Source organism: Harpia harpyja, chromosome 5 (assembly GCF_026419915.1).
Source record: "Harpia harpyja isolate bHarHar1 chromosome 5, bHarHar1 primary haplotype, whole genome shotgun sequence".
In the NCBI taxonomy this organism is placed as follows: Eukaryota; Metazoa; Chordata; class Aves; order Accipitriformes; family Accipitridae; genus Harpia; species Harpia harpyja.
The window spans coordinates 12,610,910-12,637,500 of NC_068944.1; the positions used below are offsets into that span (position 1 = coordinate 12,610,910).

The 26,591-nt window shown below is 41.6% G+C and overlaps 1 protein-coding gene across 2 annotated transcripts in view; it reads right to left on the minus strand.

Annotated features, from left to right (window-relative positions):
- Positions 1-17,445: 17,445 nt before the first annotated feature.
- TSHZ1 (teashirt zinc finger homeobox 1) overlaps positions 17,446-26,591 on the minus strand; it is a 56,194-nt gene continuing 47,048 nt past the window's right edge. Inside the window, exons 1-2 of one of the 2 annotated variants that reach the window (XM_052788247.1) lie at positions 18,723-22,058; positions 17,446-18,129 (exon numbers count right to left, since the gene is read on the minus strand). In XM_052788247.1, the coding sequence (XP_052644207.1) occupies positions 18,730-22,014 (3,285 nt within the window). In that variant the 5' untranslated portion in view covers positions 22,015-22,058 and the 3' untranslated portion in view covers positions 17,446-18,129; positions 18,723-18,729. Of the gene's footprint in view, positions 22,059-26,591 lie in introns of those variants that run through there. The other variant, XM_052788248.1, reaches the window with a different exon arrangement.

A 26,591-nucleotide genomic window follows, 5' to 3' on the forward strand; every position in this document is an offset into this window, starting at 1 on the left:
TGCTCTAGACTTCACCTTCGGTCTCAGTCTTTGCCTCCTTTTGCTCCTAGAGCAGTGTTGTGCCATTTCCTAGGAGTTCCTCCCTTCTTCCTTCTAAATCACTCAGTCAGTCACATCCTGTTTTTATATCTTGCCCTAAACCTTTCGTTTTGACTATAACTTACAACTGACTGTATAAAACAACATCAATATTGTAACAGCCACTTTGGAGCTGTTGTGATGGAGCTTTCTAAATACGCATGTTAAAATCTCTTATGAAATTTCAGGGGGGTGGGGATGGGAAGTGCTGTGCACATCCAGGTACTGACGATTAAATTGTTTTCAAATTTTTTTGTAAAAAGTCCCAGCTGGCCTGGAAATAGCAAAATGGAAAAAAGGTGCCTACGGTTATTTTGGGAAGCTCCCATGTTGCTACAACCCCTGCTTACCTTATGGATTGCTTTAATTCGGGGTACAACATTGCTCCTGGCATAGGCTGCGTAGTTGCACCCCCACCTCTACAGTAAAAATCAGTGTTTCCTCTGGAAGTTAAAGCATCCTGAGGAAGAGAAAGGAAAGCAAGAGAATTTATCAGACAGAGCCTGACACATCGTAAAGATGCAGCATTGTTATCAGGTATCATTCTAACACACTCGCTGCTCTACACCACTCAAAATTTTATGACCACAAAAACAACCCACACATACATGCCAAAGTGTGACTAGCCGAAGACAGCTCTCAGCATGTTAGCTTCATTTCGCTCAAGAGACAAACAAGAGATCACAAATGAAACTGCCTACACCATACTGATGTGAGCAGTAATGTAGGGTTTTGTCAATGCGGCTACCAAAACAAGCGCTTTCCTTTCGTGGCTTATACTACCTGTAAAGCCTTCTGCCTAAAAGCCAATCAAATAAGACACCGAGTTGCTTAGTTGCCACCTAGAGACACACAGCAAAAGCAGCCACTGTATGAATAGTTGATGCAAACATTTTGTTCACAGTTAATTCAGAATGAGTAACACAGAGTCATATGGTTACTTCCGCGCCCAGGTACAGCAAGATCTATAATGCATAAAATTGATGTTAAATGCATAAAATCTCCTGCTTGGAGCATCAAAACATAGTCATGGCCTTGAATGCTGATGTTAAATCTGAAGTATATTCCACATATCATATGGACTGCAGCTAACATTAACAGCTTTCCACTGCAACTGTTACGTTGCTGTAATTGGGCAGATGCTGGCTGGGGATTTCTTCAGAAACCTATTTTTCAATTAAAGTTTAATTTTCAAGTAAAAGGTTTTATACAGAACGAGACTGTCCACACACCTCATTATTGTGCTGTTTCAGAACATGAGATTTCTTGGTTTATTATTTCCAGGACGGTGCAGGGGAAAAGCAAAAGAAATAAAAGCAAACTCCCTTCCAGTTCCAGGACAAAACAGCTATCCCGGTCGGTGTTCGCAGGCGTGTGATCAGGCTTGTCTGCCACACCACGAGTTGGCTTAACAAGAAGAAACCCGTTCTGCATGATTTTCTTCCTGAGTGAAGACAAACAGCAAGAAAAGCCACCTAGAAAACAAGAGAGGTGTTAGTCAAGCAAAATGAGAGTTGCTCTTCTAGCAAGTAGGTCTAGATATAGCGTAGGTTTAGGCTTCCAAACTGCTCGCTACCTAAATCTTCTGCTACTACTAGACACCAGCCTGAGGGCAGAGAAGCGGATAACCCCCCCACAAGATGAGCAAACCCCAGTAGTCCTGTGACTCCCTGCTGTAACTCCTGCCACTCCTGCTCCCCCCGTGTGCCTGCCTCTCGGGGAGCGCCGGTGCCCGCAGGTACCTCTGCGGGTCCCTTTGGTGGAGTTCAGGTGCACGCAGGAAGACGAGTCTCCCCTCTGGGTCCAGACAGCTGCTCCTGAGCATTGCAAGGAAAATCTGTTACTGCTTCCCGGTGTTAAACAGTTAAACCAGCTGGATTTGGGGATCTAGAAAATGAGGAGGATGAGATAACTACATTTGCGAGAACATTTGTTTTGAATCCAAACCATTTCCCCAAGTGTATTAATATGAATTACCAGGAGATTGTCTGAGGATTTATATGTGTAGTATTCCAAGAGAAAAAAAGAAAAAGCCTGAGCAGGAATAGTCAGTTTTAAATTAAGATAAATTACTCCAAGTTTCTTTTTAAAATATACGCATGTCCATTGTTTACGATTGTAGAGTTCAAAATGCTGAACGTGTCTGCTCAGAGGATATACGCCTCCCTTGCAAAACTCTTTGCTCTAGTTATTTGAAAGACAGTCTGATAACACTGCAAGGAAAAAAAGCGGGGGGGGGGGGGGGGAGAAAAGGTAAGAAAGAAAGTGGGAGAGAAAGAGAGGGAGCGAGAATACCCAGCATTATTGGCAATTGCTAATCTTTGGGCGGGGGGGGGGGGGGAGGGGAGAGTTTTACGAGTAAACTAGAAATTAAATTTTTCCAAGATGTACCAGAGTACAGTCCCTCTCCATTTACATAATCAAATAAAAGGTAAGATTCAGCAGCATGAATACTCAACCTGCCAGTAAGCTGTTTGTTTCTTAGTGAGAAATAGAGAGAGAGAAAAAAAATTTCTCTAGGAAGTTAGCTCTTTCTCATACAGTTCATATTATACGTGGCACAGGCAGCAGATATAGAATTTGCTACAATATATTAGTTTGATAACATTGTAGAGGGTTTCTCATCAAAATACAGAGATGGGGAATTATAGTTCCAAGGCCTAATTTAATAACAAAGTATACCGTTGTTAAAACCATTTTTTGCCTGCGCTCTATAAGCAATGTGTGCATTGTATGAAGAATCTGGGAAGAAAAATTGAAGAATTATGCAGACAAATACTGGTATGTGGCCAGAGCTTAGGAAAACATGTAGCTGCCTCTCGGTGTCCTTATTGCCCATAAAAGAACATTTCACACGGTCAAGAGCTCAAATTTATGTGGACCCTTAGGGGTAAATTTTCAGTACAGTGAATAGGAACTCACACACGCAATCGCGTTATTGTTAACGGGAGTTGTGTGGCTACTTCTTCCACTCAGTGCTAAAAATGTGCCCCTTGCTGTAGAAAGCTAACTCTCTACAGACCACTCCTGCTCCCGCTCTTCTTCTCCGTCAGCAGTCCCAGAGGAGCAACGGAGAGTGGCCCAGAAAACCTTTGCCTTGCGTCTTCTCCTCCCATCGTGCCGCTGACACAGCCCTTGGGAGGACATGTCCCTTCCCCCCCAGTAAGGACTGCAGGACGGAAAGCACAACATCCGTGATGCTCTCGCCCTTTCCCCGTTGCTGACTGCAGGTGAGCCTTCCCATGCCTCCCTCTCTCTCCCTGCCCTGAAACGTGCCACCATCTCCACTGTGGTTTAAGTGCTGGAGACCTTCCAATGCGTGTAGCATGTCTTTGTGCCCCTCTTTCCCCTCAGGTGTAACCGACACCAGGAGCGTCTTGCCTCCACTGATTTTGCTGGTAACAGATTTTTTTTCTTGGTGCCTGTTTCCAGCTCTTACCCCTGCGGTATTTCTCTAGCAATTTCTTGGCTGCACTGCATCCAAATAACCATCCAGTCATGACTTCAGCATGACGAACTAAGACCAGCACAGGAGGGGGTATGAGTTGAAATGATAGTTTGAAAATAGGTAACCAACAAAAACTTGCCAATAACTATGAGACTTTGCAAAAGAGGACTGATTTTCTTTAATTAAGATTTAGGGTGACATCCTAAAACTTTTATCAGCAAGTCTGTGGGCTAGAAACTTCACTTACTTATGTTTCTCCCCTAGTCACCTGGCTACAGGCATTAGGACCTGGATAACAATGCCAGATATTGCAAAATTTGGAATGAAATCGTGAGTGTCAACACCACCAGAAGTCTCCATGCACTGGTAAGCTACTTTGCTCTGACAGCTTGAACATACACAAGAGCTTTGTGGTAGCTGGTCACACACCATCCACACTACTACATCCCCATGCTTGCTTATAAGGCTGGATGTGTAGCTGCCCTCTATGGCCGCAAGCGCACCCACCCAGGCAACAAGAGCCCGTCTTTCTATCACACCCTGACCTGAAGCGTGGTTGAGAGAGCTCCAGTGCTTGGGTTGCTGACGGGTGCAGTTGAAGCCCAGTTGTGCCAGCCTGATGGTTAATGTGTTTTCAACCATGAAGTCATGTGTTCTGCTTTGGTTTCTGAGGTCTATAGGGTGAGGCAGTGATTTCTTTAAACTTGGTCACAATACCACATAGCATTTCAAAAAAGAGATGTTGGCAACATCTAGCCAATGATATAATCTTGGTTTTAGTTATCTGCCAAGAAGTGAAAAAAATCAGCAATGCAGAAGGTGCTCCTCCCTCTCAGGACTGGTTGGACTTCATTTGTGAATGGACCACATCCATGGAGAGAAAGCATAACTTACTACGTGCAGATGAGACCACCTCATACACAGGCTTTCCTCTTTATGAACTAATGAGATCCCACATAACAGCAAGAAGGTCTCACATAGAGGGAAACGCATGGCCACGGAGGTAACTGATGTTCCAGATAAATTTTGTAGGGTCATCCTTGTAACCTGTACCACAGAGACCTCCTGCATGATGGAGGAAGAGCTTCACAACCAAGCCTCCTCTCTGTTCTTTGCAGCACTGGCTAGAGATCAGATACCAATCTTATTTGCCACCATTTAATTTCTTTCTTTTTAATTAGATGTGTTAGGTACTCAGAATCTTGTTTGGGATTGGTTTCACAGCCCATCATATTTCTTGAACTATGATAGGACAATTGGCCATTAATTCAAAGCAGTGTTAATAATGGTCGCTACAGCTACTAGGAGAAACAAATGAGAAGGCTGTTGAAAGACCTCTTCACTTTTAACCCCCTTGATACAAATTTAGATTTGTCAAACAAAAACCTCAGTGTCTCAATTATAAGTTGTTTAATCGTATGATACCCTTTGACCTATATTAATGGTCAGTCCCCAGCACATGAGGAAAAAAAAGAAAAGACTGGGGTGGGGTGGGTGGAAATTATCTGGGAACATATATATATACCTTCCATGCCATGCCATGCCATACACCTTCCAAATTACAGCCAGAGGAGGCTGCCCAGAGCCATTCCCTGAGCAAGGCCATGGCACTGAGGACCCTGCAAGCTGCGGTCCTCCTGACCTTGGTGAGGAACAGAGGGCTAGGCGACCATACCACCATCTTGTACCACGCAGAGATAGCAGGCTGCGGAGGACGATAATGGGGCTCATGGGGGTGGGGGAGAGTTGCCTGTCTCACGACACAAGCCCTGAATATTCTGAGATTTTGTTCTTGGAAGTAATCTCGCCCACCTTCTCCCCTTCCTCCCTCCCTTCATTTTCTTCTTCGATGTGCAGCCCTGCTCCGGTGTACTGCCTGAGTGGGAATTGCCTGCAGGTCCTGATGTAATAGCTGTGCCATATGGTCCCTTCACACAGCGGGAAGGTGGAAAAATCCAGAAGGAAAAAAAACCAACAGCAACCCTGGAAAACTTTATGTAGCAGCTCAGCAGAACTACAGCTGTGGCCACAAACAGAGGCAACAACTGGAATATTACGCATGATGCATAGGGCACGGCAACAGCACACAGCCTCCCCAGAAAGCAGCTGAGCTTTATGTCCCATTTAACTGAGAAACCTCCTCGCGTACCATAAAGCTCCATTAAAGCACACAAGCAGGTGTGGCAACCCTGGTGTTTTCAGTGGTAGATCACTCGGCTCCTCTTGCCTCCAAAGTACCCTCCGCTGGCTGCCTTTCTCCAGGTGTTTGCAGAGGAACCCAATGAGACTGATTGGGACATGCTGATCAGCTTTCATTATAAGCTGTTCTCTAGCAGTCCGATTAATCAAAATGATGGTATGTGCTGTGCGTGTATTTTATGGCTGTACCCAGTTTTGCTTTCAGAACTAAAATAAGACACCTGTTTTCCCCACCCTGTCTTGCTGAGTAGTCCCTTTAAGAGCATAACCTTGTTATCAAATATATGATATACCATCAGAGCTGGGGAGCTTCACACGCACATAAATATCACTCTTCCAGTTTGTGCTTTTTATACTAGCAGAAGAATCTAATGGAAATAAATTCAGTCCATGGGTCAATTACAGGCTTATTTTCATATTTATGGACTTAATACTTCCACACACAAAAAGATTCTAATGATAGCCTAAGGCACAGAGTAATCAAAACAACAGCTATTGAAAGGGAAGGAACCAAAGAAAAGTACCACTTTGAAATTCTACCCCCATCTCCTGATATTGTTATATACAGTACATAAAAAATGCTTTTTCACAAATGAGTATGATTTTTACCTACTTACCGTCAGCATAATGTTAAAAAGAAACCAAAGGCAAGAGTTCTTACCGGAACAAAAGCCACACTTTTTCCACCTCCAAATTCAAGAAATTAACGCTTTGATATGAACAATCAAATCTCCTTCTTTCTTCTTCTTCCCCCTTGTCCCTGCGTCGGTTAGTAAAGGAGGCAGGATTTCGCGCTTCCCTCACGGATGGGGGATGTCCACGTGCTCTGCGGTGACGGAAGGATCTGGCAGGCATCCCCCCATGAGAGACGGCAGGTGCCCATTCCTCGCTGACCGGTTGCACGTGTCTTTGGAGGCTTCACCGCTGCCTCGAGGAAGGAGGAGAGGGAAAGACTAGCTCTAGCTTACTCTGTAGAGCTGCCAGGATAGGCAGCGGTGAGGTACGGACTTCAGGGGCTACAGGAGCTGCTGCCCTGCCCTGTCCTGTGGAGGGGCCCCTTCTCCCCTGATGCTGGCCATGGGGGGCACACAGGAGGCACCCCCTCCCCTGCTGCTATCACTTGAAGCAGCCCCCTCCAAGATAATTCAGAAATTTCCTCTTAAGTATCAGCAGTGCATGTAGGTATTTGTTATCCCAGCTTGTTTTCATGTATATTTTACGTACCAAGCAAAGAGTGTGAGGAAAGAAGGGAGCATGTTTAAGCTTTCGATGCCAACTGAAGCAAGATAGACTGCACAAGCCATCACTGAGCACTTCATGCGTTGCAACTTCATCGCTTTGTTTCTTGAGTTAGTTATTTATTAACAGTCACTGTATTGGAGCATCTTGCATTTGAATAGATAAATGATATGTTGTTACTTGGAGCATTTTGTGAAGTTGTAATAATCTCTATTGACAATGCATCTATTAGTTTGGCGCAATATTTTCTAGCCATCGAGAGGATTTTTATGGATCTGAATTCAATGCAAAGGGCCCTAAACCTCAAGCCTTAGTTCTCTAGAAATCTGACATGAGAAATAGCAAAAGAAAATGAAATATTTTCCTCATTTGCTGATTATTTCCACAGCCCCTGAATGTCTATGAATAAACTCTGCCACACCACCTGACACAAGAAAAATAGCCATACAGGAAGCTTAATATTTGCTGTAACCTCAGTTTCCTGGAGCTGGAGCGCTCCCTTAAATAATTTACAGCTCTAAAAGTGAGATAAGACTATCTCCAGTTCTGGCTTTGTTGTGTGTCCTGGGTTATTCTAAACCACTTTCTGCAAGGGACATCCATCATTACAGACCCAGCTTTACCTTCATCCCACGTAGACATCTGAGAGACAGCGACTGGAAAGAATGCCAGAACTGGAGATAGTCTGATGTCATTTTAATGATTGTAAATTATTTAAAGAAGAATACCACAGTCAGAGTCCCAGTCATTTGAAATTGTTTGCTAAAATGTGTAAGAGGTCTTGAGTGACAATCTCTAGTACACATAGGCAATGAAAATAAGGTTAACGACTCTCATTTGAGAGGGAAGAAGTACATAGGGCAGAAGAACAATTGTTCAATTTTACTCCACTGGACTCTCAATAAAGAAGGGAACAACTCCACTCAGGAACTACTCTTAGCAATTTTTACTACATTCCACCAGCATTAATAAGATCAATGGTATTAAAAGCAATAAACACCCAGTCTACCTGGGACCCCAACTTTTACCCGCTCCACTCAACACACTAACTTCAGCTGACATCACCGGTATCTAGCATCAGATTTGCTGGGGTCCAGGGGGCAGAGAAGTTCCAGGAGCTGCCAAAACTGTTTAGCTGCAGCTAGAAAGGAAGCAAGAAGGGAAGAATTATGAGGACAGTAACAACTGTTGTGATAGATTTGGATATGAAACTGCCCTGGCAGCTGTGACCCTAGACTGAGCTTAGTGGTGGGCAGTGGGGAGCTTCCTAACCCAGAGGGTAAGAAGGTAGAGGAGCACCACAAAGAGCATCAAGCTGACCTCTTGCCTCAGGAACTGAAATGGCTTGGACTGTGATCTTTTCAACTGCCTTCTTCAAAAGGAAATTTTAAAGACAGTGCAGTAACTGAAAAGACACTGGCAATGTCAAGAAATGCTTTCTACGCAGTATTACAAACTCTTTCACCACAGATTACAGCATGTGTCTTCTCTGCCATACAGGCATTATCTCATCTCTTTAAAAGACGGGTAGCTTCAGCCACAGAGAGGTCATATTCAAAGTCACATACAGAGCTGGGAATTAGGACCCATCAAGTTGCACTATGGCATTGTAAGACATGGTATCCGTTGAGTTCAGTGAGAAGCCCGGCATGAAAAAAAAGATGACCTACTGTCATTTGAGGTGTTTTCCACTTCCACACATGTGCTCAGAGCACTATAGATTGGCTCCAGGTCCTCGAACCATGGGAAATGGCAGGCTTCCTGCATGGCTGCTTCGGTTGTGTTCCTCATTTCAGGCCATTGTTCCAGACTGTATCTTTTGTTTGGGCCTTGGCAGGCAGTTAAGACAGAGAATGCTAATGAATGTCTTCGCTCCGAGCACAATATAAGAGAGGCATCTCATTTTCATTTTTTTTCCTGTGAGTTTTGAGTTATAAACTTGAGCTATGCAATGGAAATGAAATTCCCCTTAAAATGATGGGCTCTCCCCTTTGTGCAGATAGTCAAAAGACACTGGATAAACCGCTTCTCAGGCAAACCTGCTCAGCCTTAAATGTTAGAGAGCAGTACACACATGCAATTTATTGTTGCAGAATGGAAACTCTTGGATATTTATTACTAAAAATAGAAAATTCCTCTTCTACAATTTAGACCTCAAGTACCGGCTGTACTTAGTGACTTGATACAGGTGATTGTGTTGCTTCAAAATTGGTAGGAGAAGCTGGCATCATCATAACACCACCTCTGGCTTCAGTTTGTTTCATCTAAATTTTTACCTCAAGAATCACGGGTGATTTCCTGACTTTTGGAGAAGTTCTCGGTGGTGGTTGTCAGCATCACCGTCAGCAACCCGGCTTATCCCCAATCTGCAAAGGAAGAGAGTCTCTTTTATATGTATGTATACATTTCATCTGGCATTGCACAGAATTCAGTTTATCCTGGATTGATCATACTCGTCTGGTGTAAGCAGAAGTCCTAGTTTTCTACAGTTCTCAGGAAATGCAACCAGGAGCTCGATGCCTAATTAAACCACCTCCCCCAGATTCCTGGCCCTCTGCTGGCTGAGATTTTCCAAGAGTGTGCAAAGAATGGATTTGACTTTCAGCAGGCAGCGTTGAGCACCCGCAGCCACCACCGCCTCCCAGGGAGCTCCTGCCTGTTTGACAGTTTTGAAAATCATCAAGTCATTAAGCTACTATTTAAATTAAGACGAAGGACCTAATTTTAGGTACCTGTATCTGAAATCTGTGTGCACTCATTGCCATCATTTCAAAATTCCTCGCACTAGGCACAGAACAGGACTTCCTCAGTCCTAAATTCATACATCAGCTCATATAGTCTTGAGCATCCCCTTTTGGTTCCTTTTCTTAGTGAAGTTGTCCATGCCTACTCCTTTCCCGAGTCTTAAAATAAAGTAAACATCTTGGTGATTTGCATTTTTGTGTAGATAGTTGGGGGGGGTGTGCATACGCATATGCTTGCACGTGTGCGTATCTAAATCAAAGTACTTAAAAAGCTTTACTGTGTCTTAATACATATTGTATATCATCAGTGGAAGTGTTCACTGTGTTCATGGAAAGGTGTGTGTGTCTCTGTGTGTGTGTATGAGAGAAAGAAAGAGCAAGAGAGACAGACGGAGAGAGGGAGAGAGAGTGCACCAGGAATTATCTATGCATAAAGAAATTAAAAGAGAATATTTTTCCAGAGCAATTGAAGCCCATCTCCTGAACAATGACGACAGCTCCTCATTTTCGACAACAATAGAGGGCACGTAGGAGTCAGCTCATTAGAATATCTGTGGCTCTTTTCTGTTCTCTCTGCATTAAGCCCCCATAATGTCAGTTGTCACTTATTAATGACAATTAACTAGTAATCAGCAGTGAGACTCTTCGAGGTGGTCCTTGCCTGACAGGTGAAGAAAGAGAACATTGCGTAGTGCCATGCAGTGACATGGAACCTTCAAAGGGAGCACGGCATTTCCATAAATTATTTCAGAAAGAAATTTTCTTTTAGACATTCTCTTTAAAGCATTAGGATCTTTAACCCTAGAAGGACTATACGGTTGCAGCTGTCCTCCCTCCCCCCTCCCCTTATCGCTAGTATTGGATAAAATTGGAAGGCAGCCTGATCTGTCACGTAACCCAATTCCCATCTGGGGCTGGAATAGCTATCAACCCACTCTGCTGAAACTATAAATACCTTCCCTTGATACTCAACCTTAAGTGCTCACTTAAAATGATGCCCAGATATCAATAGTGAAGTTGCCAACTGAGAGCAGATAGGTGGATGGCCAGTAGAGACTGCGACACATCTATTATAATGTCTTGAAAAATTAAATGACTCACAAGCGCTCAATTTATGTACATGCATAGCCTATGAAATTGCACCACCTTCTCCCCTGTTTCTGATGGCTTTTACACCCACTTGTTACGTCTTGTCTTAAATGAGATGATGGCAACGACTGCTACTGTGTGTTTTTAGAGCAACCAGCATACTCACGGCCCTGGACCCTGATTGCTATTGCAATACAAATTCAATGTAGTTATTGCTCTTAGAAAGACCAAAGTGGGAAAAAAACCCAACCACCAGCAACAAAACAACCATTAAGTTTCCCCCATGCAAAGCTTTCCTCTTTGCTCCTCTCCCCGACTTATGCAACACCAGGTGAAGAGCACTCACCATCACGTTTCATTCAAACTCTTTGCTCAGGCTTCCCTCTTTATCTCTCTTCCCTCTCCCTGACCCTCCAGCTTTTGAACAGGCAACCCTGTGAAGTCTTTACATTGAATACTTCAGCTGTCCACTACAAAACCTTGTTTCCTTCCCGAGACAAATTCAGCCTCATTCCATGTTTTTTGCAAGAGGTCAGAGAGGTTCCCAAACATCACTCAGGCACGTTCATATCTCCCAGCACAGAGCCCCTTTGAGCTTTACCTAGCTAGGTCCCCTTTTGTTTCCTAACAGGCAAACAGGCCTTCCAGCCTTTCCCTTTTCACCCCTCTCAGTCCTAGCTTTCAAAATCCCTGCCATCTGCTCTTGCTAATAGCAATTATTCTCCTATCATGTCTTTTTCCCATCTTTTCCTTCTTCTCACAGTGGATCTCCAAGCTCCAATTCTTTTTCATGCTGCTTTTATCCTTCTGATGGCTGCTGATTGTTAGACTCTGTTCTTAGTCGTTCCTCGGTCCTATATCTTCTTTGCACTTTTCCAGATTCCTAGTTGTCAAAGCACACTTAAAAAATGTGAAATGTGACACTCACCAACCCCCAAAACTGGGGCGGAGGATCCCCATGCAATGTTAAGTCTAGACCTGATGCCTTTTTTAGAGCAAAGCTATCTAATTTTTCACATTATGCCACCACAGAAAAGTAGTGATGAGAAATAGCAGAGACAGTTAATGCTAAATGCTACAAACTTTAGCAAGATAGCACTTTAGAGGCAGCTAAGAATACAACTCTCCCTTGAACATAAAGACACACATGACTGCAAAAAGAAATGTGCTATACAGTGCATCCTTGAACCACATTTTATCATCATACTACACACTCAGATACTACTATATATAATTATTAATGCAGCATGCCCATTGCAAACATGCTGAGTGTGTTTGACCTTGGACTGCCAGGTAATATACCAATTGTGGGCAGTGTCTGAGGCTGCAGTGTTTTTCAGAGACAGCATTTGCACATTAATAAACTTAAAGCTTTTTTACTGTGAGGATTTTCCAGTTAAACCATTATAGTTACACTGGTAGCATTAGGCAGTTTCCCTGCCACAGCAGCCCTGGGCAGTTTTTCTTATTACAGAATAAAAGTGGCTTTTTCCAGTTTGGCTTAAATTGCTTCCAAAGTACTTTAGTCTAAATCGAAAAAAAGTCCAGAACGAAAATGCCTAGGGAGTGACTTATACCAGCGAGAAAAGCCATTAATGAATCTCACATCCTACCTACAATGGGTCGAGCTTTCCCTTGGAACATGGGATGAACAGAAGTGATCTACTACACAACTTTTTCACCTTTATAAGTACTAAGCGATGAGATGTCAAAGACCCTGAAGCCAAAGGGCAGCGTTTTCAAGAGCCACTTCTTGCACTGCCGGGCACAGCGGGTTAAGCTGAAGTGAAGAGGTCGTCTGAAAACATAAAACTTTGTACCCCTTTATCAAGATTAAAATCCCCTGATATCCCATTCCTCTCCCTCCCAGTCCACCCTCAAACTCCTTGCAGAACAATGACGACTTGCAGAGCCGCTCTGCCAGTTCTCCTTGCTATGCTGGAGACTGGGGGGAGAGCGGGAAGAAGAGGATGTTCTTGACACTGAGCCTGTAGCAGTGCTTCCATGACAACAACTAAGACATTACATGTTGGAACTGTGCAGCGATAAACTAAGCCTAACCAGGACTTGAAGAAGGTGGTTAGTTTTTACAGAATGCTGCAACTCAGAACTGCTCAGGTTAAACCATAATTTCTTTGCGTGTCCCAATATGCTGTGCAGTACTGGGGGGAGAGAGGAAGGTGAGAGTGGCAGAAATCTTGTTTTTCCCTAGCTGGGTTTCACTTCCAGAGGCAGTCTTCAGGATTTTACAGCAATGGTCTCCGCTAGCTGCAGAATGGTGGCAAATGGCACGTGACCCAATCTGTCTGTCCGCATCTGAAGACAACACCCATTTCCAAGATACAGCAATATATCCTGCCATTCAAAAATACTCAACCTCATGATTTCAAGTAATTCAGCAGGACCGCTATTTGACCTCAGCACTATGCAGTCTTGAGTATCCGAACTCCTCTGAAAGGAATGTCAAGGGATGAAGGGACTCTGAGCATGGTGTTACACAGTATGATATAATGAAACCAAAGTGCCAGCTAGCAGGTTATGCGTTTTGCCAAACTGATTTAGCACCCAGCAGCCCACTAGTGAACTTATTTGAAAGAAACTGCTTGCTCTTAGCTATTGGATCTTCCATCCCAGATTATAATGGACTGAACTCAACTACTTATTCTGATTACAAACTTTCTGGGGAGTAAGGAACGGTGCCTGAGAGCATGCTCTAGTGGCTAGACCTCTACCTGCTGGTCAGGAGCTTTGGGCACTATTTCTGACTACAGGACTTTTAGCATGCCGCTTTCTGGATTCCACCATCATGTGTGTCACCTTTTGGGTAGGAACTACGGGTACCACCCCACTTTGTGCCTCACAGACAAGCTCTAATACAAACTTCAGTTTGTACACACTCTAAGGAGACGGCTTTGGACAAGTTGTTGTGCGTACCAAGACAGATGACTTCCACCTGCATGAGCCTGAAGGTTGGCCTATATTTGCCTAATACGTCCCATCAGCCCTTAAGATTTCATAATGTATGCTGTTCTGAGCAAATGAATCAGCTCTGGACTCCTACAGGAGCAGATGGGTTGCAGGCAACCCGACTCCAACCCTCCTTCCTCAAGTGACCACGTGGCATTTAGCTGCAGGTGTCCCACATCTGACAAACCTGGTCAGGAACCTGTCAGGCTTTAATCTGCATCTTCAGACAATGCTGACACAACCACTCTGGACAGAAGTACTGTACACTGTCACTACATTAAATTTGTTCACAATTAGGCTGTACTGATGGTCAACCCATTGTGCCCTGAACAATTTAGTCAGAGAAATGCTTCTTTTAAAAGAATGAATAATTTTAACAGTTAATCCTCCCCCACATTTTTTAGACTAAAAGAAGTTCATCCAGAAGTAAAAATCATAAAAATCCTGACAACTTGGCCATAGCTCATCAAATTTAAACTTCGTATTTTTTACAGGGAAGGGGAAAAACCAGAGGTAACAACTACAGTAGTTAGGATAAAAACTTACTAGACACATTTTGACCATGCTGACCCTGATTCAGCAGGTCACTAGACAGGACTGGAGAGAGGAGTGTAAAAAAGTGATCTTCACAACAGAGTAACTGGAGCTTCTCATTCTCAGTGGTACGGTATCACCTTTTACTTAGAGTAGCATCTTTCATCCCCAAATGTGGTCACTCCACCTACCTGTAGGATGAAGGCTACATACACAGTGATGAAGAGAAACTATGCAAAGCCACATGAAACATCATGAGAAGAAACTCAATCAGAACAGCAGGGGGAACAAAAATTTGGAAGAATCATATTATCTGGATTTGTATCTGGCCAGTAAATTGGGGTTAGCATTCTATTTTCATACATGGACAGAGAAGGACCCTGCTTTTAAATTTCAGTGAACAGATGGTGAAATCCCACTTCCTGCTACTTTCATGCTGGGAGAGTAACTCAATTCTGCATCAGCCAGGAGACCAACACCTACAGAGCTGCGAGAACACTCCACATGGAAACTGGCCTCTCCTTGGAGGTCTCCTAACCAGGACCCCTGCCATATTATTTAAAGAATATCACACGCTCCAATTTGAGATGGCTTTGGAAATTGCAGGCAGAAGCTGATGCAGTGTGCCTTGATTAGCCTAATGCAAGGTAATGTGTATATTTTTATGCCTTTATACTTAATTGCAATTGCATTTTAGCGGCCTCCATGATAAGGACGGATTATATTTGGTGTCATTATTACCAGCATAACTACCCAGAGAAAGCCGTAACAAAGTTACGTTGCAGAAGACATTAGTGAATATCCCACCAAATGCTATTAAAAAATAAAAAAAAGTCATTTCATTCAGGACTAATGTCATCAGTACACAGACCTCTCAAATTTGCAGTGGTTTGCATCAGCTTCAAAATAGCAATACAGAAAAGTGCACAGAAGCAGAAATCAAACCCGTGAAACAGACGAACCAAGCTCTTCCCCTCTCAGAACAGATACAAGCAAACATGTAAATACCAGCAACGCAATGCTGAAAAAAAAGTAGCTTTATACACCTCTGAAAAGAATCAGATACAATGAGTTTTGAATACGTCACAAAACAGGTATACAGGCTTACAGAGGCTACTACAGGTTTTAAGGCTGTTACATCTCTCTTCTTCAAGACCAGTCCTGAAAGGTGATGTGGTTTCTTCCATGTAGTAGCTTTAGTAGCTACTAGTAGAATAGCACAAACTTACCTTCATTGAGATCTGATTGAAATAAAGAAGAAAAAAAACTGCAAACCAATTTTGAGGAAAAGAATAACTCGGTTTTAAAGTGTGCAATTTTTTTTTAAAAGGAAATTTTTCGGAAATACAATATTCAAACAAAAGTGGCAAAACTCCAAAGAACAGAGATCATACTGTCACTGTACTTCATTTTGTTAAGCAAGTGAAACATCAGAGCCCTCAAATTTTCAGCTACTTCATATTTCAGTCTTAGAAAGTGTTACATCAGCATAGTCACCAGGTAAGGCTGCTAGTTTATTCTAAATGGACTTTCTTCAGATGCTGGCACAGATGATGAGTGATTGACCAATTCTGAAGCTATCAGAACTGAAAGGATTTAGCAATGTCATAAACACCTCTCGAGGGAGTCACCTGGTGTTGAGAACTCACTTTACATGCCGTGTTTCAAAATGAGTTTTAATGGATTTACATTAGATTCAAACCCACTTTAGAGCTATTATTTCTCCCTTTCAACCTTTTCACCCACTACTGCAATGTAATACAGCATATTCTATAATCACATGTTTGCAGGCCCGTGGTAAAGTAAACAAAACTTCAAAGGGTTATTATTTCAAGACTCTGTATTACAGCCATAGGCCTGACTGTTATTCTTCCTCACCACCCCTTGGGCCCAAAGTACATAATCATCCAGTAATTGAACTGAAATGTCTAAATGGCTAGATCCCCTGAAGGACATAGGTAGTTAGCAGCAAAGAAAGTAAGGGACATTTAAAAAAAACCTCATGGCACTTTCTTGCACTACTTAGAAATACTATGTAAATGTAACCGACCTGGACCTGCTAGGCTCTTGCAGAAAACAGAACCATGCATGAATATTGCTGGGGTTGTAACTAAAGATTAAATGTAGAACTGCGCTGTATTTGGAAGCAAAGGTCTTTCTTACATTCAAATTACTTTCAGAAGAACTGAAAAGAAGGAGCAGAAATACACATACGTACACAGAAGTATATATAACAAAATAGTATCACTAATATCATGTGAAAGCAAACCCCTCTAGGTCCTCATATTTAATAGCCCCTCCAAAAAGTGTAATGGATAGCAGATCCCAGGCTTTCATACGCTGTAACTGTCAAAGCACTCAGGAGATAGAGTAGTGAAGGCTCTGACAGCTCTCTTTTACATTCTAAATGACATCTGCATTCAACAGAACAGAAATAAAGATTAAGGGAAACACCCGATATGATAGCACTCAGCTTACCTCAAAATGCAATATTTAAAATGTACAGAGAAACACAGGTCTGCCTTCTTGTACTGTAAGTAAAAACTGGTGTCAAAGCCTCAGAGGTCTTCACCGCTGCCAGAAAGGCAAGTACCGCAGCATTCAACAGACTACATACAGGGGCAGAAGCCACAGCCTCTGACTATGCAACTGTTGAAATCAAAAGGTGTTTTGCCTGAGAAGGAAGGGAGGAGACGGTCTTTGAACACACACAGAAAATGACTACGGGCACAGTCATACAGCATAGGAAAATCAACTTGGCCAAAACCTTTGCAGCCCTTCGTGTACTTCAGTGATGAGCAGAATGCCCGTCGCTAATTGATGGCGACCCACTGATCCTGTACCTTCTGCGGTACGTACCTGCTGCAAATCTCTTTTAAGAGGTTATTAGTATTACGGCTTCAAATGAAACACGTCAGCGTACAGATCATGAGAGATGATTTCAAATAGATTTTTGCTGGTTGATTATATAAACGATGCCTCTTATTGCTGGAATAACACCTCAAAGGCAATATAATGACGACATGACAATGTATGTAAATCAAGAACTGCATGTGGGTTTATTTTACACTTGAGAAAACAGTGGATTTAATTGTGTGAACCAAAATGTACTGTACAATATTAATGATAAAACATCAAAATGTATAATTCATAGTGCATTGCTTGCTTTATTTTTATTTATTTATTTTTTTGTCAGATAGTTCCTTTAAGTACATGCATCTGGAAAGATGCAGGTGCCAGTAAAATTCCTCTATTTATATCAAGCTGCAGGAACTAAATTTTATTCAAAAAGTGTGGTTTTACATTATATACACAGAAATCGAATATAAAATGACAATATAAAAAGTTAAAAGAGAAAGCATACAGCCAGAAGGTACAAAGAAAGTTGAACAGTTTAAAATGGTACGATATGTAACATGTATTTTTTTAAGCTGATGCTGGCAATTTACAAGGAACAGAATCCAACATTTGCCCCATTTTTTTTGTTTTCATTTACCAATGCAGCACACTATAGAAAGGTCAGCTTGTACCAAAGCTTAACATTTGTAAATAACTATAAACTGCAGTATTTTACAGGAAAAAAAAAAAAAAAAGAGGAAAGAAAAGAGCATTTTTACACTTGTTTTAAATAACAGCTTGCATACTTTTTTTTTTTTTTTTGCCAAAAAGTGGCAATTCTCAGCATCCAGAGGGTTTGGGCATAGTGGCAACTTGGTTTGCTTTTTTTTAATTATTATTTAACTTATACAGTTGTGGCTTCCTAACCCCTTGAGTACTACACAGCTCTCCTTCTTCCAAGGACTGCATGCACAATTTCTTCACAAACCAGTTCTGCATTAAAAAAAAAAAAAAAGAAGCTCATTCATTTTAAAAAAAAAGTTCTGCTTCCGACACAGCTTTTATTTGAGTGAAATGCCTTTAAGCCTTTTGTTTTGTTTTGTTTTTCCTTATTTACTCACTTAGTCACTGGGAAAGGCACAGAAATGCTATTACAGTTCTCAGAGGGTTAAAACTTGACACTACCAGGTTCTGTGACCTTTATTGTCATGGCAACTTTGTAATTTTAGGATGTCTCTTTATCATTGTTCTTTGTGTCTTTCTTTACGGCTAAATTAATGTCTCTCAATAGTGTCTCCCACTATATTCTACAAAAGATAGCTTAACATCAAGGACAGATGTTGAAAATAAAGGTCAGACTTTGACTCACAAAAAATAAAAACAGAAACAAAAAATAACCATGCACAGATCAGACAAAGAGCATATAAATATAACTACAAAATAAGTGTAAGAAAAAACAAGGTCCAGATAGGCAGTTCAGCAACAAAAGTAAGACTGATTTCAGAGGCTCAGGTCAGGCCTAGTGCAGTACTATGAAGAAGTTTAGTGCAATGTTCCTGTGGTCACTTGCATACCTGGCTGCTTACCTGGACGCTATTGTTTTTCTAACTCAGTTACATAGATCAGATGGTCCTCTGGGGACTTGCCATGTGTTTTACTAAGGTGCAGTTTGACTGCATGCTTGCTTGCAAAAGTTCGGTTACAGAGCTTACACTGGAATGTGGAGCCTAAGTCCTCCTCGGCAATTCCAAGTGAGCCCAAAGTCTTGTTCGCGAGGACTTTTGAAACATTCTGCTGTTCTTGAATCTGATTAAGTGGCAACTTTGACAGATCCTTCAAACTAAACCCTAGGTGTGTCTCTAAGTGACTTATGTATGTAGAAGCAGTCCTGAACTGAGAGGCACAATCATTGCAAAAGAAAACAGGATGTCCTGTGTCCAAGTTCTTTAAAAATTTAGTTCCACCTGTCCTCCTTAACTGATACTTCACATTGGCCAGCCAGTGGCTAATTGTGGTCATGGAAAGACCAGTAAACTTAGAGATGTGTACCCGCTCTTGTGGACCTAGGTCCGACATAATGTATTTGCCTTCTGGGGTCTCCCTCAAGCTGGAAGCAAACTGGGCTTGAAGGATCAGAAGATGCTGAGGGTTCCAGTTGGACTGTCTGCCCTTCCTCTTGTGTACTGGTGACAGTTCATCCAAAGCTTCCTCAAAACTGCTCCCGTCAGCATCAGACTTCTCTGACACCGTAGATGGAGTTGAAGACTTGGGTGTCAAACGCCCTGTGAGGTTCTTCACCATATCAGAAATATCTAGCAGGGCGCTCTCCCTCAGCGGGGACGAGGCAGAGTCAGCCACACTGGAAACAAGAGGTTTATTTTTGGACTTGGTTAGATCAATAGGTTGATCACTGTTCTCATAGTAATACCGGTCAATAGCATCAGCCTGCTTGACCGGAGTGGTTGGGTAAATGGGTTTGTCCAACATGCTGTTGCTAATTTTGTACAGCATGGCCAAAGGGTCCAGAGAGGGGCTTACCGGCTTAGAAATTTTGCCTAAGTGAGTATTCATAATGGACTGTAAAGCGCTCAACGGATTAATGAAGGATGGCTCAGGTGAATGATCTGTGATGATTCCTAAATTGTTACAGCCATTTGCAACCTTCGTTTTAAGTGGCTCTGTACCATTTGGCGTATGTGCTTCTGCTGGACTATCCTTTTTGACCTTCTGAACTTCTGTCTCAGAGCTCTTCTTCGGCTGCTGTTTGTTATTTATTTCTTCTGCTTTTGGGAAGTCCTTGTTTTCTTTAGCAGCAGGTGACATGGGTTTGACTGGAGAACTCTTCTCTTTCTCCAAAGGCTTTTCTTCCTTCTTCACATTGATTTTACCTGTAACTTTCTCCACTAGTTCTTCCATAGCAGATACATTGCTCTTGTGAGGTGGGGGTGTGAGATTGCCTGGGGAATGGATGAGCGCATTGTGTTCTGACGACAGTGATTTTACACTGCTCGCGTAGGACGGCTGCATTTGAACACTCTGCACCGCAGGCTGAAGGGGTTTGACTGTTCCCGGGAGCTGGTAAGCTGCATGAATACTGGGATAGCCTCCCCAGGAAGGGGCTCCATTCTGAGCTTTGCTGATAGCTGTTGTCACCGTGTTCTCCAGGGATTTCAATATGTCTATTCCGCCTTTAGGACTATCATCTAGGTCCTCCTCTCTGAGGTACTGATACAAAGTTGTTGGCTCAAATTTCTCTGTAGTGTCCTCATTCTCTTCTTTAATCTTTTTCTCTGTTTCACTGACCACCACCTTTTCCTTCTCCAGGTCTTTCTTCTCCTCTGAGTTTGTGGAGCCCGCTGGGGAATCAGGCTGCTTTTTAATGTTGGAGGCTGGTAGCCTTGTGTGGGTGGTGGGTGGAAGAGGTATAGACTGTATCTTCTCCTCCACTACAGGGTCCAATACTAGCTGTTTGCCTTTTTTGGAAGCAGAATTGGTCACCTTCAAGAAATGACCAGTGACCATCATATGAGCAGTGAGCTGCTGCAAAGTGTCATGGGAACTACCACATTCCATGCATTTCAGTATTTGGGCCTTGCGTGCCTCAAACTGCCAAGTGTAGCTAGCACCATTTTGATAGCCATAGCGGTTATTTGGAGTCACATAGGGGTTGGCAGTTTTCTGATCCTTTGCAGACTCACCCAGTGAAGCTTCTGCAGTGATCCCTGTTGGCTCAGGTGAACAAGGTGAAGCCAAGTCCTGAAGTGCTCGCTTTTTGGTAGAAGGGACCAATTTAGTGATGGCTGGTACTGGCTCCTTCAGAGGCACTTTCTGGTAATGCTTTGTTTTTATCATATGGACGCTGAGGTCTTGCAAAGACTCAAACGAATGCCCACAGTACATGCACTTCAGCACTTTTTGGGCATCCTCTTTGCCTTCCATTTCCATAAGTGATCGTTTTCTAGGCTTTGACCACCGTTTGGTCTTATCAGCTTCTTTATCTCTGTTGTCATCACGGTAATGTCCAGTTTCATTCATGTGCACTGTTAGCTCCACCAGTGTGTCATAGGCTGCACTGCAGTCTTTGCATCGGAACTTGCTAGCACCGGTGAACACAGACCCATAAAGTTTATTGTTTTGCCGGTAAAGCTGTACTGTGCTGAAAAGACTAGGCTCTGGGAGAAGTCCGTACGATGAGGTCTGCTGCAAAGTTTTAGCTAATGCAGCTTGGTGCCAGTCGTAACCCGAGCCACCACTGTTACTATTACTGTTACTAGTATTACTGGTGGTTGTACTGGTACTAGTGTTGGTACTGGTAGTACTAGTACTCTGGGAATTGGCATTGGTGTCAGTACCGGTGGTGTTCTCATTCTGGCTGATTCCATTGTTGCTGGTGGTTGGATTGGATTTCTTTAAGTCCAAAGCTAAACTGGACCAGCAAGTCTCTGAAAGCAAATTTGCATACACAGCTTTTATTTGTGCCAAGCTGTCCTGTGGATAGGAAACATTGTCTGTGCACTGAGGATCCTCTTTCTCTTCTTTAGAGGAAGTGCTTTTGAAATGGGCCAGCTGATCGCTGTTTTCACTAAACGGCGAACCATAGCCTGCATCCTGATTAGTTGCAGTGCTGACTGGGGAGTTCTGGTAGCTTTGAGCCTCTTTGATCTCCGCTTCTTCATTGCACAAATACTCATTCTCCTGGATGTCCAGAGACAGCCCATCATCTTCCACGCTGTCTTCATCTATTTCTGCTGCTTTCAATTCCTCCTCAGGAACATATGCTAAAATACAGGAGAGGAGACGGGGGGGAAAACAAGACAAAGTTATCGAACACACACATTTTACATCGTTGCTGTCTTCTGTACTAAAAGCAGTAACCATAAAGACCAATTTTGAAGATACATCCAGAAACCAAACTCGCCATCACTCACACACTCCACATACTATAAATCCACATACTCTGTCCTGGTTACAGTTTGATATCAGTGCTACCTAAGAATAAACTTTGACTTCAGCAGTAAAATATGTGCCAGGACCACAGCAGATACCATAATATCAAAACCAAAATCAAACAAAGAGCCTAGTAAACCAGCTTTTATCAACTTAAAAAATGGCCTGGCACTGAGCTATATTTACTGCACTACGTATACGCAACACGTTGCAGCTGACCTGCACCCCTCAGACCTAGGCACTCAGAACCACTGGCTTGACCAACTCCATCTCGTCAGTGCTGTCTTTTCCGGCAAACTGGCTTTAGCTACAGCTTCAAGGGCCATTTCTGTGTCACTGACACCTGACTCTAATGGAGCTATATGGGGCAAGTGTGTCAGGTCAGCTGTTCCAGGGTCTCCTGGTGGCTGGCTGTACTGGGTCCATCTGAGAGCAGAGCAGCTTTCATTTTTACAAGGTGAAAAGAGAAGCAAGACTATGTTTTCTGAAATGGCTAGGATATATTTTGCCTCCTGTTATGATCTGATGTGGGTCCTGCATTTACCATTTTGAAAACAGCAGTCAGAAACTAAAAGTAAATGTTAGAGATTAATTTTTAAAAGCAACAAACGAAACACTTGAGACCTCCATCCCAGCTTAATTATTGGCTCACAGTAAATATAAAACTTGGCTATTGTATTGCTACCTGGTGAAACTATACAATCTTACCAAACTATGTGTTTATCTATACCAAACTATTTTTTAAACTAGCAAATGTGATATTCATGAGCAGATGGCCATTACATCAAAACACATTTACTCCAAGGGCCCAATTCACAGAAGTGGCTTACATGTACCTAAGTGATAAATGTACACTTTTATTGCAAAGCAGAAAACATACTTGTACACATTTCCCTCCAGTTTTGTAAAAGAAGCTTAAAAAAATCACAGTGATAATGGAATGTAGATCATTTATAAGCATGTCAAGGTAGAAAACACGGATTGTGAACAATTTTCAGTAATTGAATAAAAATATGTCTCCTCGTTAGGTGAACTGTGCAGCAAGTGATGCTGAAATGTGGCCTATGTCATTCCATGGTACAATACCGAAAAAAAGCCAGAAAAAGAGGCACTTCTGCTCCTATGTGATATGAAGAAAATACATATTATCACGTTAACAAAGCTGAGGCCTTCTTCAATTGGGGGAGCGTAAGTACAAGTTGAGCTCCTTTTTGTACACAGTTGCTAATACACTCTGAAAGTTCTTTTCTGAAAAATAAAAATAATTTCTCTCATTGTAATATGAACACTCTTTGAAACTTTCTTTTTCGTTAGAAAAGTAACAGTACTGCATTCTGTATTCACCTTTGCAATTCAGTCTTAATGCAGCCCCTAACTACTTCAGTCTGATCTTTTAAGGGAAAGTAGTCCATCTAGTACTGGGGTAGTGCTAAACCTTAAGCAGCCCACTGCATCTTTCATATGTCCTCTAAGTGTCAAATTTTTTCAGAAGATAATTTGATCTTTTGGGTTTTTAAAAAGTTTTAAGCGGGGTCCAATTCCTTACAGATCCATCAGCCTCGGGTGTTTTCTAATATATTTAAAAGGACTGGTGAGTACTAAGCACAATAGAAGGCACTACAGAAATCATCCTGGAGCCAAAGGCCAAGAAGATGCCAGAAAAGGATTATAAAACTAGAAAAAAAAAAATTCTTAAAAATGCATTTAGTCCATAAAATGAAAAATAAAATACAGACATAGTAAAAGAACTAAGAAGTCAGTCAGCTTCCCAGTCTTGCACTAATGCTGCTGTTGAAACACTCTGCAGGTATCTGAGCACAGTAGTACTGCTGCAGTTCTGAACTCCAGGTTTGCAAGTAGAATTCACTCCCACAGTTACAGTCTCTTAGCTCTCTCATTAAACACACCTGTTTTCAGTCATTTCTAACAGCAAAAGACAATACATTTTTAAGTTTCAGAAAAGTAAACAACAGTTATAGAAGAATATGGTTTATGATTCTGAAATTACTTTTAAATAAAAAATAAAACAACTCTGAGGCCTAAAATGCATAAAAATGGACAGTTACCATCTGGCATTTTTATTTAAAAAAAACCCAACAGAACTTAGTAATGATCAGCAGACAGTCACCAAGTAGAAGCTGAAAACTGAGGGGGCCCACACTCTGAGCTTTTATGAACAGCTATCTTCTTACTAACCTCAGTGGAACAATGCCAATTTTCTCTAATTTTCACATCCCAGTATTTTTAATAAATAGATGTAAGAAACTGTTGAAGGTGCTGAATGTTGCTATAGTTGATACAGCATTTTGTAAGAATCCATATGAATTATCTGCTTACATCTCTTTACTTAATTCTAAATTGCATAAATATGTATTTTTATAATTGCTACATATAACCATCTAAATATCTGCTTAAGCAGAAACTCTAGTCGAGCCTCTGCCCTACCTTTTATTTACCTTTATTTATTTATGACGGTGTGTTTTCTCTATTCTTGTTCTTTTGCACTTTACCATAAAAATAAAAGGAGCTAAACCACACAAGAAACGTTAAAACTACATGAAAGGTCGGTGTTAAACTGTCAAAGCAAAGAAACTGAGTGTTAGGGTGAAATATCCATCTTTCACTTACTTTCCTAGTCTTAGGTTCTGCTGAGACTACTACACGATTGAGTTCACTCCCTTACCAATATATACTGCGATATAAGAGTTAAGAATGTACGATTGGCCAGGACTCTGACTTTCTATGATTTCAGAATTTAAGCCAGATTCTAAAAAAAAAAAAAAATAATTTACATGATCTGCACACCCACATGTCTGTACAGTTGTTATCTGAAATAACATAAAGAAATAATGCTTCTTAACCAGAGAGTAATTTATCCAAAATGTTTATTTTCTATCATTGCAATCAAAAAGATTTTATTTAACTCCTTTAGTTACCATAGGATATACAGAATACCTTTTCATTCAAGACTACTAATGTTTATAAGATGAATAGCAGCACACTCAACATATGGTATTTTGCAAGGTCAGTGCAATTCTCTAACTGAAAAGGTTTCTGTTAGAGCTAATTCAGAAGCACACAAAATGAAGAATGTTAATTTCTAAAAACATGCATCTTTTACTAAAATTCTCACAGAAATTTGACAAATAAGCGAGCTGCAGAATTTTAAACACAGCAAAAATATTCCTATTAGAATTACTTGCAGAGACAAGTAATATTCTTCTATGTCAAATAAAAGCGCAAGATGTTCAGATTCTCCCCCTAAATTATAATAGGTAGATCAACAGACAGACAGATTTCAGACAGCATATCTTTCTGTGACCGAGAAACTCTCAGCAATCTTCTCCAGATATTCCTGCGTCTGCAAAGACACTGCTGGTTTACACTTGTCCTGAAACCACACAAAAATACCAAGAGCAGATATAAGCAGTGATCCTCCTCAACAAAAACTATATCCAAAGCAGAAGAAATTACAGAACATAATGTCAGCTTTTCTCTTCCTTCTCATTTGTGCATCCACAGACTCAGGCAAATGCACGGTGGAAAAAGAGGAAAAAGCTTCAAATTCCAGACAACTAAAAATTAGGGGGAGCAGTTTGTATATTTCTTTTCTTCTTATTAAGTCTTGCTAATATTTTTTGCCTATAAAATGTGCCTTCTGGATGCCAATGCTTCCCCATAGATACACTGTCATCTTTGAGCAGTGTTAAAAGCTGTGCATTCTAATCAAAGTGGACATGAGACGCTATATATTGTACATGTGAGTAGCCCAGCACATTGTGTTTGCTTCAGTGAGAATATTTACACTATAAATACACATCCATTGTTTGAAAAAGCAGACAGAGATCCAAAATGTAAGGATGTGGTTAAAAATATAAATATTCTCACATAAAACCTTTCTGTAACCTCGGACCTGTGCTTTTGAAGGAATCTGCCTCTACGGAGATATTCTTTTCCATTCAAAAAGGGATTCAGTATTGAATACATTATTTTGAAAAGAACAAAAAGTAATGACTGTGTTTAACAGTCTACAAAATTAAATGTAGCAAACTCTTCAAGACCTGATTTTAAATCCTCCAAATAAATAAATAAATTTATTCAGAAGAAACACCTAAGTACTGAAGGCCACAATTCAGTAAAGCAGTTGAATACTGAAATAATTTTCACTGAAATACATATTTCGTAGTTTCAACAAATAGGGATGGGTTTAAGTCTAAAATTCTTCACTAAATCAGGGCCTACTCTGGAACTAAACAATAATGGCACGATGTGAGTGTTCACCATTTTTCAACAGATGTATTTCCACAGCTTCTAATATTTACCCAGCCAACAGGAGACAGCAGCTGCAGAAGTTTTCACAGCGCACTGTCACCTTGCACAAACTGCACTCTAGGCTGGGGGTGACTTCCACTGCACACAAGAACACATTTCACATCTTAGGCAAAAAAGTACGGATAGGAAAGACAATCTATAGCCACACATCTCCCTCATTACAGAAAAACATGAGG